Source organism: Chiloscyllium plagiosum, unplaced genomic scaffold (genome assembly GCF_037043375.1).
Source record: "Chiloscyllium plagiosum isolate Xiang-an unplaced genomic scaffold, Cpla_swu_hap1 HiC_scaffold_19, whole genome shotgun sequence".
NCBI lineage: Eukaryota > Metazoa > Chordata > Chondrichthyes > Orectolobiformes > Hemiscylliidae > Chiloscyllium > Chiloscyllium plagiosum.
In genome coordinates this window covers 18121680-18137022 of record NW_028270157.1, presented here as the reverse complement: position 1 = coordinate 18137022, position 15343 = coordinate 18121680, and the positions used below count along the sequence as shown (strand labels likewise).

General features: G+C 42.4%; 1 protein-coding gene across 3 annotated transcripts in view; it reads right to left on the bottom strand.

Annotated features, from left to right (window-relative positions):
- Window positions 1–1494: 1494 nt before the first annotated feature.
- Window positions 1495–15343, bottom strand: part of rfx4 (regulatory factor X, 4) — a 145208-nt gene continuing 131359 nt past the window's right edge. For all 3 annotated transcript variants that reach the window (XM_043708850.2, XM_043708851.2, XM_043708852.2), the window contains exon 18: window positions 1495–2913. In XM_043708850.2, coding sequence (XP_043564785.1) covers window positions 2641–2913 — 273 coding nt within the window. In that variant the 3' untranslated portion in view covers window positions 1495–2640. The remainder of the gene's footprint in view (window positions 2914–15343) is intronic.

The following is a 15343-nucleotide window of genomic DNA, read 5'->3' as shown; positions in this document are numbered from 1 at the left end:
AATTTAAGGACAATAGTGGTTTGAACAGTAAGTTATTATAATCAGGAATGGACAGCCTGAAAGAGCAATGAAAGCAGATTTAATTACCTTGAATCAGGAATTGAATGAATACTTGGAAAGGAAAAATGAGCAGGGTTCTAGGGAAAGAGTAGGGAAGTAGGATTGATTAGATAACGCCTTCAAAGAGCTAGTAAAGTACAATTGCAACAGGGCAATTGGACTTATTCCGTGCTGTATGATTTTATGTGATACAAAATTGTAGTGAATTGTTCTCATATGCAAGCACAAACTAAAAATAATTGTAAAATGCGAAAATTGTCACACTGACCACAGAGAAATTCATTAACAAAAATTTCACCAAAACTCCGTTGTTTTATTTTCGTTGAGCTATCTTTGGCTGGATTTGAACCATTTTAATTAAGGAGAAGTTATTATCTTAATGGGAGTGTTACAACCAGATTGAATTCCTGGGGGCTCTAACACTGCTATTCTCTGTTGAGTAGGTTGGCATGCCTTTGGAGAAGGTGGTGAGGAGATTTATTAAATAGCTCCAGTTACCAAGCTCTCCTGTTAAGTGGGGATTCTGTAAAAGGAGGGATTTTATTTTCACAAAGACGACCAACAAGAAGTTTAAGAAAAGTAATCAAAATTATGAAGGGAGTAAATAAGGACAAATTGGTTCAACTGACTGGAAAGTTGAGAGTGTGGTGCTGGAAAAGCACAGCAAGTCAGGCAGCATCTGAGGAGTAGGAGAATCAACGTTTCAGGCATAAGCCCTTCATCAGGAATGAACAACATCAAAACATCGATTCTCCTGCTCTTCGGATGCTGCCTGGCCTGCTGTGCTTTTCCAGCACCACACTCTCGACTGTGATCTCCAGCATCTGCAGTCCTCACCTTTTCCTCAACTGACAGGAGAGTATCTGACCAGAGGGCATAGATTGCAGATTATTGGCAGAAGAACCTGAGAGAAGAAGGGCAGAATTTATATTACATCATGAGTTTTTAAAAGGTACTGCTAAGGGAAATCAAAAATGGGTGAATTACTTTGCTCTGTACCTACAAGGCTTTCTGCTTGGCTCTCTACCCTGTCCAAAGAAGAACATAGTTGTCAGTGAAATGCTTCTCTATTTGCAAAATGTGTAAATAATTTTGAAAGTTTCCTAATACCACTTCTCCTATGGGGATGAAGTGAGCCTCTGTTGTGATCAGGAAGCAAGTTAACACACCAAAATATGCATGTGCAAATCTTACAGGAAAGTTCAAATGCAGTGTAATCACTAAATGAACAGGCGAGAAACTGAATCACAAACGTGCACACCGTACTGAGAAACCTCTGATTTTGTAGCCCATCTGGTCAAGAAAATTAATATCTCATTCAACCATCCATCCCCGGAATACACTTCTGGCCACAAGCATTTACAGAACAGTCACAATATTAAGAACAGTAAAGACTGGGTAATTTTTTAAAAATGTATTTGCATTTTGAGAATGTATTGCCTTCATATATCTTGCACATCTGTACAAATAATACTATGTACTTCAAATTTATCCACAGCCATAGTTACCACACTTGGTGCTATCAGTGCTTTTATTTACAAAACAAAAAGCCTAGAGTTTCTTGTGTTATCTTTCAATTATTCTCCTTACCCATAGGGTAATATGTCCATAAAATCTGCTGACCGCATTTTGTAATTGCAAAACATACAGGTACTATGTTAATTAAACATGACAAAAACAGTATACACACACACTAGAGAGACAGGCTAAAGAAATATTATTTCTACAAAATAGTCTGTCAAAAATACAATAGAAAATTAGATACATATTTTCACACATACACAACATGGTTTCTAAGGCACAGCTTTAACAATCTTAAGAGTTTATGTGGCTATGCAAAAACACAAGCAAATGTTGTCTGATGCCCACAGTACTGTACCTCTTCTTGTTGTGCAGTGCAGATAGAGCAGGATTACATCCAAGTGTAAAATCTGGTGGGCAGCATGTTGCTGGTCTTCAGCATGGAAAGGCAAGTACACCAAAGTGCAGTGCCCCTTGCATTCTGCAGGACATCAGGCATTACTGAGGTCTCCTAAAAGTTGCCACCATCACAGTAGCGAGGAGGAAAGGCAGGTACAGGGAGCAATAAGTCTCTCTTGATGATTGGGAATGAGATGCTGAGGTTTGTTGGTGGTGGGCAGGCAATGAGCCACACTCCCTTCCTGGGGTCAACATCTCCTCGAGGCATTCGGTGGAGGGTTGGTGAGGTGATCTCATGGATCTCCACTTGTACCTTTAACTTTAGACAAGGTAAAAAATGTTAAATCCCAAAGAGAGCATGACCATGTGTTAAAGAAATAAGTAATAGTTTACATGTGCAGATGTCCACATTGCAGACTGCACAACTTAGAAGAAGAAATTAGCCCACCCTCCCAGATCATCATTTCTGATCCAATTGATCAGTCTCAGCTTTACAGAGGTGCTAGTATCACCAGGCGTTTCTTTAAATCCCTACTGGCAGAACATGTTTCAAAAAATGTTCTTCATGCGTTGCTTTCAGTGGCAATTCATAGTTGACCAGGTATTATTTGTGGGACAGTATTTCTACTGTCTAGATACGGTCATTATTGCAGGAGAGAATTATTTGGCCCACCCAGTGGTCGCTTCCCCATTGATGTAGGCAAAGCCGGGAAAATGCTGTGCGTGTTCGTACTCGGCACTCCTCCGGGGAACCAGGGGCGTGTACATCTCACTCGAGTTGCTGTACCGTGCTGAATGCATGGTGGGGCTGGGGTAACAGCTGTTAGCCGCAGGCACTTCAGGCCAGCGAGGTGTGACCGGTGTCGAATGCAGCCTTGGGGTGCTGCTCATCAAGCATGGCTCCATCCTCGGTGTCTGGCTGTTGAAAGGGTACTGTGGAACACAAACACAGCGTTAGCTGGCAACTAGAAGCCTGCTTCAGAAAATACACAGCCAACACTCCCTTCACTTATTGGAGTAAACAAAACCAAAGCGATTGGGAATCACACTATGGTTACAGCACAGAAGTAGGCCATTTAGCCCACAATACCTGTCCTGACTGTCCTAAGGAGCAATTTACCCATGGCCCAACCACCCTTTTTGGTCCCCCATAGTGCTGCACTTTCTCCCTTCTCAGATTGTAATGCAATTCTCTCTTAAAGACTTTGATTGAACTTGACTCCACCACATGTTCAGGCACTGCATTCCTAACTAGCAGCGATATTGTCATTGCTTCTTTTGCCAATTGCCTTAAATCTATGTCCTCTGGTTATCAATCCTTCCAACAGTGGGATCAGTGTCTCCCTATCTACTTTGTCCAGACATCTTGTTTATTTTGAACACCTCAACTAAATCTCTCAGCTTCTCTGCTCCATGGGAGACGGTCCCAATTTCTCCAATGTATCTACATATTCAAAGTAACAAGTGCAAGTAAGGCTAAGATGGAGAAGAACATCCGCAGGATGTGTAAGGATGGTAATTATATTGTTAGTAGCCGAGAGGGCTGGACCATGATCTATTAAAGATAGTTTGAAATCCCACGACAATAGCTGGGGAATTTAAAATCAATTAATTAAATGGATCTGGAATAAAAAGTTCTTATGAATAATGGTGTTCGTGTAGGTATACAGAACATATATTTTTTTTAAAAAAGGCTGATTCTCTAATGGCCTTAAAGGAAGGCAATCTGCTGTCTTTATCCAAACTGGTCTACACGTGAGCCAGGTCCCATGACAATGTGGTTGTCTCTTAATTGCCCTCTGAAATAGCCAAGCAAACCACCCTGTTGTACTCGAGAAGGTGCATCACCACCATCTCCTCCAGTGCAATTAGGGGTGGCAATAAATGTTAGCCTTGCCAGCATCATTCAGGGATAACATTTTTAAAAGTCCTAATCAGAAACCTGGTTGCTTATTTGTTGAATGTTAAAGTGACTGCTAATTTATTGCTATGTACGTCTGTCTATGCCTTAAGTTAAAGAAGATTATATTGTCCTGAATAGAGCATTATAAACCCTCTTGGGGCTTTTGTTCCCCATTTGCGTAGACAAATGAATAAGATCACACTCTAAATTTCCATTTAACATAGAATTTATACAATTATCTAAGACGTGTACACTTGCACAAAAAACAAATTCCAGCTTTAAAAGCTGACTCCTAAAGGAGCCTATTTAACTGAAGACTGAGGTTAAAACATTTGTATCCATGCCTCCAATGAAAGTAAGTTGCACGGTTTTTCATCAAGTTTCAACAATGCAACAATTGTAGGTTGTATTAAAACAGCCCTTGATGTCATTGAATTAGTTCAGTGCCAAACAGTTTCAGCATTGACGCAGAACCAAGGGAAAGAAATTGGAAAATCTTATTTGTGCAGTGTTCCCTGTCACAAAGTGGTCATTAGGCTGACCTCTACCCAGAGCGAGGAGCGTATCTTGCTCCCAGCACCCAGCTTTTAACCAATTGTGCAATGGGCTGCGAGTGAATGTCACACCTCGATTAACATATTAAATGTTTAATGCCATGTTTAAGTGGGCATTCGGTTTGGGAGTGGATGGAGAAAGGCTAGGGGAGAAATTAGGCACAATCAGGAATTCAAGCCATTAATGAGTCACCCTGACAAACATTTTACCCTCAAAGAATATACATTATAAGATCAACTTTCCCTCAAAATATTTGCAAGAAATATTCCAACCTCCAGGGGCTGGATTTGACACTCCTCTGCTCACACGTACCTTTCCATTCCTGCTCCGACCAAAACCTTTCCAAAAGGACAATTGGTCAGCGATTTTTGAGAATTGGTTAGGTGGCATCACACAGCCCACTTGCCCATGGGTCAGTTCAAGCACTTAAGTGGACAAATGCTGTCAATTTAGGGGCTTCATCCCACCATTGCTGAGCATTAACTGGCAGTGGGAGAGAATTATGCCAAATGGCCAACCTACTTGGTTTTCCAGGGTCTTAACAGCCCCTATTGCAGCACAAACTATCCTCCTCCCCTTCCAAATTAGTAACCCACCAAACCCTCCAGATATGCCCCATGCCCAGCCTCTCAAACCCTAATAACTCAGCCTATATGTAGGCCCTGCCAGCATAGTTCTGATATTGACCACTCCCCCAGCAAACAGTGGTCGAGTCCTGATTCAGTGCTGAGCACCTCCTCAATTCCAGGGTGCAGTACCAGCAGTGGCCACTGCTCACAGTGGTGCTGCTGTAACTGCAGGACTTTCTCCATCTGATTGGGCAGTCGCCCTCCGCAAGGCAATTTCCTGTCCCTGAAGTCCTACCTCTGATCTATTAATGTCCAGTTGACCACTAAATGGTTGTGGAGTAACCAGTCTCTCTGTTGGACAGCTCCTCATCCTTATGTTTTAGCTGGAGGGGGGTGATTGGGACCACAGCACTCCATTAATCCAGTTCCAGTCACACTGACTACAAAGAAATTCAGGAACTTGGGAGAAAAATGAACATTTGTGGTCTGTATAACTCCAACAATAATGATGCTTTCATTATTTTTAACTGATTTAACTTATTAAATTAAAAGAACAATCAGAGATGATTGTTTGCATTAAAGTAAAGGACCTGCATTTATATAGCACCTCTCAATGATTCCCTGATACCTTCAACCACTTTGCAAGCAATAAGTATTTTCTGACGCATAGTCATAATGTAGGAAACGTTGCAGCCAATTTACACAGTAAGATCCCACAATTAGCAATTCAATAGCAATCAGGTAATCCATGTTTTTGTGTGTTATTGATCGAGAGATAAATATTGGACAGGGATAAATAGCCTGTCCAACATTGGCTGTGGGATCTTTGACATTCATCCAAACAGACAGGTGGGCATTCAATTCAATGTCTCATTAAAGTAGACTTTTGCAACTTTTCCTCAAAATGGCACTGGGGTGTGACCTTGCAGTTTACGCTCAAGCCCCTAGAGTTGGTCTTGAACCCAGAACCTTATGATTAAGAATAGGCTACCCGCTAATTCACAGCATCTGGTGCTTAGGTACACTTGATTGTGTGCCAATGCTTACCGTGGCACTGGTCCCTGGAGTATTTGGAGATACAAGAGTTTACAGAAGAAGGAAATCAGAAGGGCGATAAGGAGGCACAAGACAGTCTTGGCTGAGAAGATGAGGGTGAATTCAAAGAGGTTCTTTAAGCATATTTTTAAGAAAAGAACAATGAGAGAGAGAATCGGACCCCTCAAGGACCAAAGTGGACATTTTTGTGTAGAACCGCAAGAGGTGGGCAAGGACCTCAATGAATTTTTCTCATCTCTGTTTACCATGGAGAAAGACATGAAGACTTGGAACTTGAGGAAGTTAATGGTAACATTGTGGGGACAGTCCATATCACAGTAGAGGAGGTGTTGGACGTATTAGAATGTATGATGGTAGATAAATCTCCTGGTCCCTGGTTATTCAATGCCAATTGACTCTCTGCTGCCACACCAAGTTGCATATCCAGCAGCCCCTCGGCCTATGCCTGGAACACCCTCTACCAGTTCCTCCCCAGCTGCACCATAGTAATCCAAAGAGCAGAGGTGCCTTGACTGATCATTGAGTCAGGGGACAGATTGCAGTGAACAGTTGGGTCAGTATACTGCCCTGGGCTGAGCATTTCTGGGATCTCCATTGAATGAGAGCCATTGGTCAGTCAGAAATATAGGATTGAGAACATTTTTTTAAATCTTTCATGGGCTGTTGGTATTACTGACAGGGCCAGCATTTGTTATCCATCATTAATTGTCGTTGAACTGAATGAATTGCTAGGCCATTTTAGAGGGCAGGTAAGAGTCAACAGCACTGCTGTGGGTCTGAAATCACATGTGGACCAGATCACATAAGAATGGCATTAAAAGGACATTAGTGAATCAGATGGGTTTTATGACAATTAACCTCACAGCACCAGAGACCCGTTGACAGTCTGTGTGGAGTTTGCACTTTCTCCCCATGTCTGCACGGGTTTCCGCCAGGTGCTTGGGTTTCCTACAACAATCCTAAGATTAGGTGGATTGGCTATGCTAAATTGTAGTGTCTAGGGATGTGCAGGTTAGACGGATTAGCCATGGGAAATTGAGGGTTACAGAATAGCATGAGAGGTCTGTGTGGGATACTCTTCAGAGGGTGGATGCAGACTGCATAGACCAACTGGTTTTTTCCACACTGTAGGGATTCTGTGATTCTATAACAATAGCTTCATGGTGGTCATTGGACTAGCTTTTTAATTTTTTTTATTAATTTCAAATTTCAGCACCTGCCAATCTAACCATGGTTGATGGTCGGTGCTGGGCCCTTTGCTGTTTGCTATCAATATCAATGATTTTGATGAGAATGTACCAGGCACGATTAATAATTTTGCAGATGACACTAAAATAGGCGGTATTGTGGACAGTGGGGAAGGTTACCAGAAATTTCAGCAGGACCGTGACCAGCTGGGGAAGCAGACCGAGAAATGACAAATGGAGTTTAATATGGATAAGCATGATGTCTTGCATTTTGGAAAGTCAAATCAAGGTAAGAGTTTCATGGTGAATGGTAGGGCGCGGGGAGTGTTGTGGACCAGAGGGACCTTGGAATTCAGGTGCCCGGTTCTCTGAAAGTGGAGTTACAGGTAGACAGGGCAGTGAAGAAAGCTTTTGGCAAACTGACCTTCATCAGTCAGGTCATTGAGTATAGAAGTTGGGAAGTTATGTTGTAGTTGTATAGAATGTTGGTGAGGCTACAGTTGAAGTATTGTGTTCAGTTTTGGTCAACTTGTTATAGGAAGGATATTATTAAACTAGAAAAGCGTGCTGAAAAAATTTACAAGGATGTCGCCAGGATTCAATGGTCTGAGTTATAAGGAGAGGTTGGACAAACTAGAACTTTTTTCTTTAGAGTGTAGGAGATTGAGGGGGGATATTAAAGAAGTGTATAAGATCATGGGAGGCATGGATAGAGTGATGCACTCCAACTGTTTCCCAGGGTTGGGGAATCAAGGACCAGAGGGCATCAGTTTAAGGTTAGAGGGGAAAGAATGAAAGGGAACCCGAGGAGTAACTTTATTTACACAGAGGGTGGAACGCATATGGAATGAGCTACCTGCAGAGTGGTTGAGGTGGGTACATTAACAACATTTAAAAGGCATTTGGACAAATACATGAATAGGAAAGGTTTAGAAGGATATGGGCCAAGTGAAGGGAAATAGGGTGAGTGTGGATGGTCATATTGATAGCATGGACCAGTTTGGGCCAAAGGGTCTGTCTCCATGCTATATGACTCTGTGACTCTTTGACATGACCATCAACCAGGACACGAACCCTCAACATATTGTATTTCTCCTGCCTCTCATTGTCACCGTTCACTCTATAACCAGTATCCTCAGTTCAAACTCCAGGACCGCACCCTAGGCAGCACCCACCCACTCTTTAAGATCATCTTTCTCCAATCATTCCCATTTGTAAAGATCCTCTTCTCCTTCCTCTCTTCCCTCCAATAACAGGACCACCACATCCATGACACTTTTCCTTTGTAGACTCTTCCTCAATCCTCTGCACTTAACTGCACAATCACATTTCCTCCCTGCCTCCGTCCCTCACTTCCTTGGACATCCACCCTCCATTATTCCCTCTTTACCACCTTCCCTTGCCTCAGAAACCCCCATGACCCCTTGTCTGCAGCCTCTCTCCCTCCCAGAGCCCCCTAATTGATTGTCGTTTTGTCTGCTACTACTCAATTCACTCATGGCCTGCCACACAAACAATGCCAGACAAAGAGGAAAGTACAATGGCTATTCACTCCAACTCAGCAAATGGATTACCTCACCTGCTGCCTGCTATGTACATGCAGTTGTGAATCTGAAGGCACATTTGCCAATGACTTTATTTGAAAGGGGCGTATAATTCTGGTGAAGCTGGATTTAATGATAGGCGGACACATCCAAGAAACCATTGCTCAGGATTCATTCTGCTGCCAGGAACCTAACTTTTGGCCTCCTGCACAATTAAGTTCCCATACCCAACAAGCTTTCCCACCCCTGGGTGGAGCACAAGATTTCATCTGCAGAGTTATTTATGGGAGGTCATTCATCCCATTGAGTCCATTCTGTCTCTCCTTATAGCAATCCAGGTGTTTTTTTTCTCCTGCTACAAATTTATCACTCTTAAATATTCATCTAATTTCCTTTTGAAATCTTTGATCAAAATCACAGTTTCTGGCATTGTCACTTTGATCATTAATCAGTAATCAAAATGTTTTGCAAGGCAACATTGGTAAAACAAAAGGCATTCTTTACAGCTGTCTTTTTCATTATGGTGACATTGTGCTTTTTTTACTCATTCCTGGACGTGGGTATTGCTGCGTCACTCCTGTGTCTTGCCATGCCTAGTTTCCTATGAGCATCCTTCTTGAACCACTGCAGTCCATTTGCTGTGGGTTGACCCACAACATCCTTAGGGAGGGATTTTCAGGGTTTTGACTCAGCAACACTGAAGGAACAGTGATATATTTCTAAGTCAGGGTGGTGAATGCCTTGAAGGGAGAGTTGTGTGATGGTGTTCCTCTGTCCTTCGATATGGGAGTGTTTATGAATTCAGAAGGTGCTGTTGAATGAGTCTTGGCGAGTTGTTGCAGTGCATCTTGTAGATGGTACACACTGTTGCAACTGAGTGTCAGTGGAGGAGGGTGTGGATGTTGAAGGTAATGGATGTGGTGAGAATCATGTGGCTAGTTTGTCCTGAAACATTCAGCAATGTTAACAAATTCTCAAATGTTGAAGCAGTCCATGCCTGAATGAGCAAGACCCAGACATCATCCACGCGTGGTCTAATAACTGGCAGGTCATATCCTTGACTGTCAAATTCCAGGCAGTTAACTTCTCCAATTAAAGAGAATCCAGTTATTAACCCTTGGCATTCAGTTGTGTTAACATTGCCAAATTCTCCACTTTTAAGATTCTGGGGGATTCCAGAGGCAACTCATCTCCTGTTTCCCCAAAGCCTGTCCACTATATACAATGTATAAGTCAGAACTGGGATGGAATGCTCCCACCTGTCTGGATGAGTGAAACGCCAAAAACAGTCAAGAAGCTTGATGCCATCCAAGACAAAGCAGCTGTTTGTTTGGAACCTCAATCACCATCATCAATGCTCACTCCTTCCACCACCAATTCTCAGTAGTAGCAGTGTGTACCATTTGTAAGCCCTCAGTGCTGCAACCCACCAAGACTCTTCCGACAGCACCTTTCGAACCTGCAATTCCTACTACCTAGAAGGGCAAGGGCAGTAGATGCATAGGACCGTCACCTTCAAATTCCCCTTCAAGCCAAGCACCATCCTAACTTGGAAATGCTTTGCTGTTCACTAAATGTCACTGGGTCAAAATCTCAAAACTCCCTCGATAACAGCATTATAGAGTGCAGTTACACCTCATGGACTGAAGTGGTTCAAGAACGCAGTTTACCATCACCTTCTCAAGGGCAATTAAGGATAGGCATTGAATACTGACCCATTGAGTGACACCTACATTCTGTGAAAAAATTAGAAGAAAAGTATCCTCACACTCATATCTGCTGCCTGGAGGCTGTTTGGTTTTGGTTTTTGTGTATTCAGATAAGATCAGGACATACCTCAACATGTTTCTCATTAAATAATATTTATTGACTCAATAGACATATAGATCTTGCCGTAGACACCTCTACCTTAAGCTTTTCTAGTCCAACCTTCTAGCAGAGTCTCTCTCAAGTGAATAATGAGGTTGCTGTTACATCAGAGCATACTTCAGAGTGTTATCCACCAATTCCTAAATCCTATCCCTATTGATGCCACCAACATCTCTGAACCATGTTTGGGCTTTCATTTGACTTCAATATCCTAACCCTAACATCAGTGACACGCAAGTTTATTACTTGGCGTCAGGGATCTCAATATGTTAAATAAAATTTCCAAAATTGCATACTTGCCTTTTGAGGGCAGATAGATTGGGTTGGGATATCTGGTCGGCAAGGATGGGTTGGACCGAACTGTCTGCTTCCATGCTGTACATCTCTATCTATGACTATAACCATGAACACCCCTCACCAACAAAGGCAGCCTCCACTCCCAATCTCATGTCCCATCCCTCACCAGCCACCAGCCCAGAAGTGAGAACATGCCGAACTCCGGGCATCCAACTCTCTGATGCCAACTTTCAGACCTGTCCTCCTGTGCTCCTTCTTCCCACATTGATCAAGAAACAATCCTGCCCACGCACAACTGAAATTCAAGATGAACTTGCTTATTGTGTTTATAGAAAAATAGGAATAGGAAGTAGGCCATTCAAGCATGCTCTGCAATTCAATACGATCATGGCTGAATATGCAACTTGGTACCTTGTTCCTGCTTTGTTCCGGCTCACCACTCCCTGATGAAGACGTTTCTTCTCTTCTCTATCCTAAATGGCCTACCCTGTATCCTTAGACTGTGACCCCTGATTCTGGACTCCTCAGTCATTGGGAATATCCTTCCTGCATTATCCTGTTTAATCCTGTTTGAATTTTATAGGTTTCCATGGAATCTCCCCACATTCTGCTAAATTCCAGTGAAGTTACTTCCAACTGATCCAAGCTCTCTTCTTACTTCAGTCCTGCCACCCTAGGAACCAGTCTGATAAACCTTCGTCACGCTCCTGCAGTGTGTTTATTTTTGCTGCTGTGTCAGGAACATAACAAAGATCCCACAGTTTTACTTATTTTTTTATTGGGAATGGCAAAATTATTATGGACAAAGCAAGCTTGAAATAAAAATACGGTTCCAGTTCACTCAACCTCGCGCTGGTGACTGCATTGCAGACTGGCACTGACTGGATGCAGACCTCGACTGTTCATCAGATGACTGAAAAACATATCCCAAACACTCCACCATCCCTGCTTTGCCATCCCATCAGCTGGTGAAACAGCCATTGAACCCCACTGAAGTGCACAGAGGATGACCATCTGTGCGGATGTCTGCCTGGATTGCTACAATTGCCCTTCACACTCAGCATCCGGTTCCATATAGAGTTCCCGAACACATTGGGTGTAAAACACTGAGTCCCAGTTATCCTCAGCAAGCACAAAGGCAATGTTGTTGGAGGACCCTTCGCAGGAAGTTACCATTAGACGGGTCATCACAAGATGTGGGCATAAAGTTCGGACTCTGCTGCTTCGCTTTGATGGTATCTAAAAACGCAGCGAAGAACGTGAGTGATTTGAGGGAGGTGTATGGGAAAAAAAATACCAAATAGAGATTATTACAGCTACATGCAGTGTAATGTAAATCTGCACACACACTCTCTCTCTTCAGCGATTCCCCAGAACTGAAGTTCATGAGAAAAGAATAAAGTCTCTCATTCAAATTTGCCAGGCCACTCATTATGCAAAGTGTGAATGAGGGCTCTGTTTAAGCAGCAAAACATTTGCCTTCAGAGTGCGTCGTTGGGTTCACAGTCTCTGAGGCTGTCCTTTCAGGGAGAAAAAAATTAGCTCAGTTGGCTAAATCCTGATTTAACTATTTCCCATTTAATCCTGTCCCCATCACACAGAACAATCCTCTGATAAGAACAGCAGTGTTTCTGCACTGACCCAGCACGTAAAGTAGGATTTACAGTCCAAACCTTTTCAGCTTGGTTGTTTGAGCATAATACCACTCTTCTAACGTACAGTTAGAATTAAATTTAATAAAAACCAAACAGGTGCCATTTTCTCCTAGCAATGGCCTCTCCAATAATTTTCTTGTTTTATTTTAAGGCTGATTTCCGGGAATGCTAAGTTAATTTGACGTACAGTTTTAATTTCAATACATTGCTTGCCATGAAACCTGACCATCATAAGTCCCTCCAAGACACGACAAACCGCAGAAACGCAGTCACATAGGCATGAAATAAATAATCCCTGGTGCTGGACTGCAGCAGTTCCCACAGTCATATTGCTGGCTGATGTTGATTCCCCAGGTCATGGATGAAGAATTGATTTGGGAGGGAGGGTCTGGGTGACCAGAACAGAGAGATTTGGGTGAAACTTGGATCAAAAAAGATGCACAATCACCAATTGTCTGATTAAGCCATTAATTTACATCTCATTTGAATAGCAATAATTACAATTTATATTTATATAGCACCTTGAATGTAAAATGTCCTACCTTAGGCACTTCACAGGAACATTATAAAACAAATTGTGACACATGAAGAGGTACTAGATTCAATTGAACAAATGCTTGGTGAGAGATGGGTTTTTAAAAGTATCTTAAAGGAGGAGACAGACAGAGGCAGAGAGGTATAGGGAGGTAATTCCAGAGTTTAAAGTCTAAGCAACAGGAAATGCCAATGATGAAGCAATTGGACATGTGCAGGAGGCCAGAATTAGAGAGTGCAGAGACCCAAGAGAGTTATGACACTTGGAGGAGATTACCAAGAAAGGGAGAGGGGAGGCCGACAGGGTGAAAGTGTTAAAATCACGTGGAGCCAATATAGGACAGCAAGCATAGGGATGATAGCAAATTGGAACTTAGTGCGACCAAATTTAATCACTTGCAATGAGTCTTTTACTGTTAATGGGGAAGCCAGCAAGGGTGTTTCACTGCGCTGATGGTGGGAAAAAGGACCAGAAATGATGGAAATTACAACAAAGTGGTTCTGAAAATGTGATGAATGATCCAATCACTCGAGAGATTTTATGTTTTTTTTCCAGGACAATGAGTGAAAGTGAAGAGACACATCAATAAATGTAGGGGGGGTGGGTTGCTTTTCGGAGGGTCAGTGTGGACTTGTTGGGCCGAAGGGCCTGTTTCCACACTGTAAATAATCTAATCTAATCCAAGTGGTTAAGGTTGTAAAGAACAAATAAAGGAGAAACTGTGCCATTGTTGTACATTGCACGTAATTTGATTAATTGTAAATGTGGGTGATTTAAATGGCAGTGGAAAATAGATTAAATATATCATGGATGATTTGGTACTGGGCAAAAGAAAAAGCCATTTTGATAAAACAGAAACCGAGGGTGGGCTGCTGTGGTGCAGTGGTAGTGTCCCCACCTCTAAGCCTGGGTTCAAGTCCCATCTGCTCCAAAGGTGGTGTGCTAACATTTCTGAATGGGTTGATTAAAGGAGAAACTGAGTTGTCGGTAACAAAGGGACAGAGATTTAAAGTAATTAGCAAAACAATGTAATGTGTTGTTTACACAATGAAAATTGCTGTGATCTGGGAATTTGCAGTATGAACGGGAAATGGAATCAAATTCAGTAGCGATTTTCAAAAAGGATTGCAATAAATTCTTAGAAAGGGAAGATTGGCATGAGCCAGGGCAATGGGAATAATTGAAAAGCATTTTCAAGGGGCTGGCACAGGCACAATAGGACAAATGGCCTCTTTCTAAGCTGTTCCATATTGTGGTTCCAATAACAGCGCTAATCCCTGGAGAGATTCACATGTCACGTGAAGTAGACATGTATGAAGCTGGTATCCAGTCAAATTTGTTCAATTGATTGGCAAAGGTCCACAAAAAGGAAAAATCAATGTTTCCAAAGTTTGTTTGTTTTAGCTGGGACAATGTATGTGCCATTTGATATGATTAGATCTTTTGACAGATGATACAAAACCAAAACTCCAAATGATAAGTCTGAATAGAGGAATGGCAATGGCCAACAGAAGCAAAAACGTAAGGTCTTACAGCACATCAATTGTTGCTTTGATCAACTTCCAGACCATCAGGGAAGACAACCTTCCATCCATGGATGCCATTTACACAGTTCGCTGCTGTAGAAAGGCTACCAAAATCATCATCGCATCCCAGTAAGGATCTCCAACAACCTCTTCCATCATGCTTGAACACACACACCAGCAGTTTGAGGGACAGCTTCTTCCCGGCTGTTATTAGACTGACAAATGGACTCTCTAATTTCAAATAATGCTGATCTTGCTAATGATGACCTCATCTAGAGCACGCCCTGTGCAATGTAACCTGTATGCCTCTGTCTAAGTCAGTTTGATCTGTACATCCCTGTTTACTGTGTTCTGCTTGTGCTCATGAACAAAGCTTTTCACTGTACCTCGGTAAGCATGACAATAAATCAATCAATCAATCTTTGGCCCATCTGTTAAAGCAAGCAACAGAACCAGAATGCCTTCACACAGGTTTCTGCCACATCCCACACCCCTACCCCCACCACACAGTATGTGATTAGTCTATTTCGCCTTTCTACACACCATCTCCTTCCAGTTGAAACTGACCTTAAACATGACTAGACAGATTGAGATACGTTCAGATATTTCTAACCAAACCTTCTTATCAGTTACTCTTAATTACAACTGGAGCATACACCTGGACACA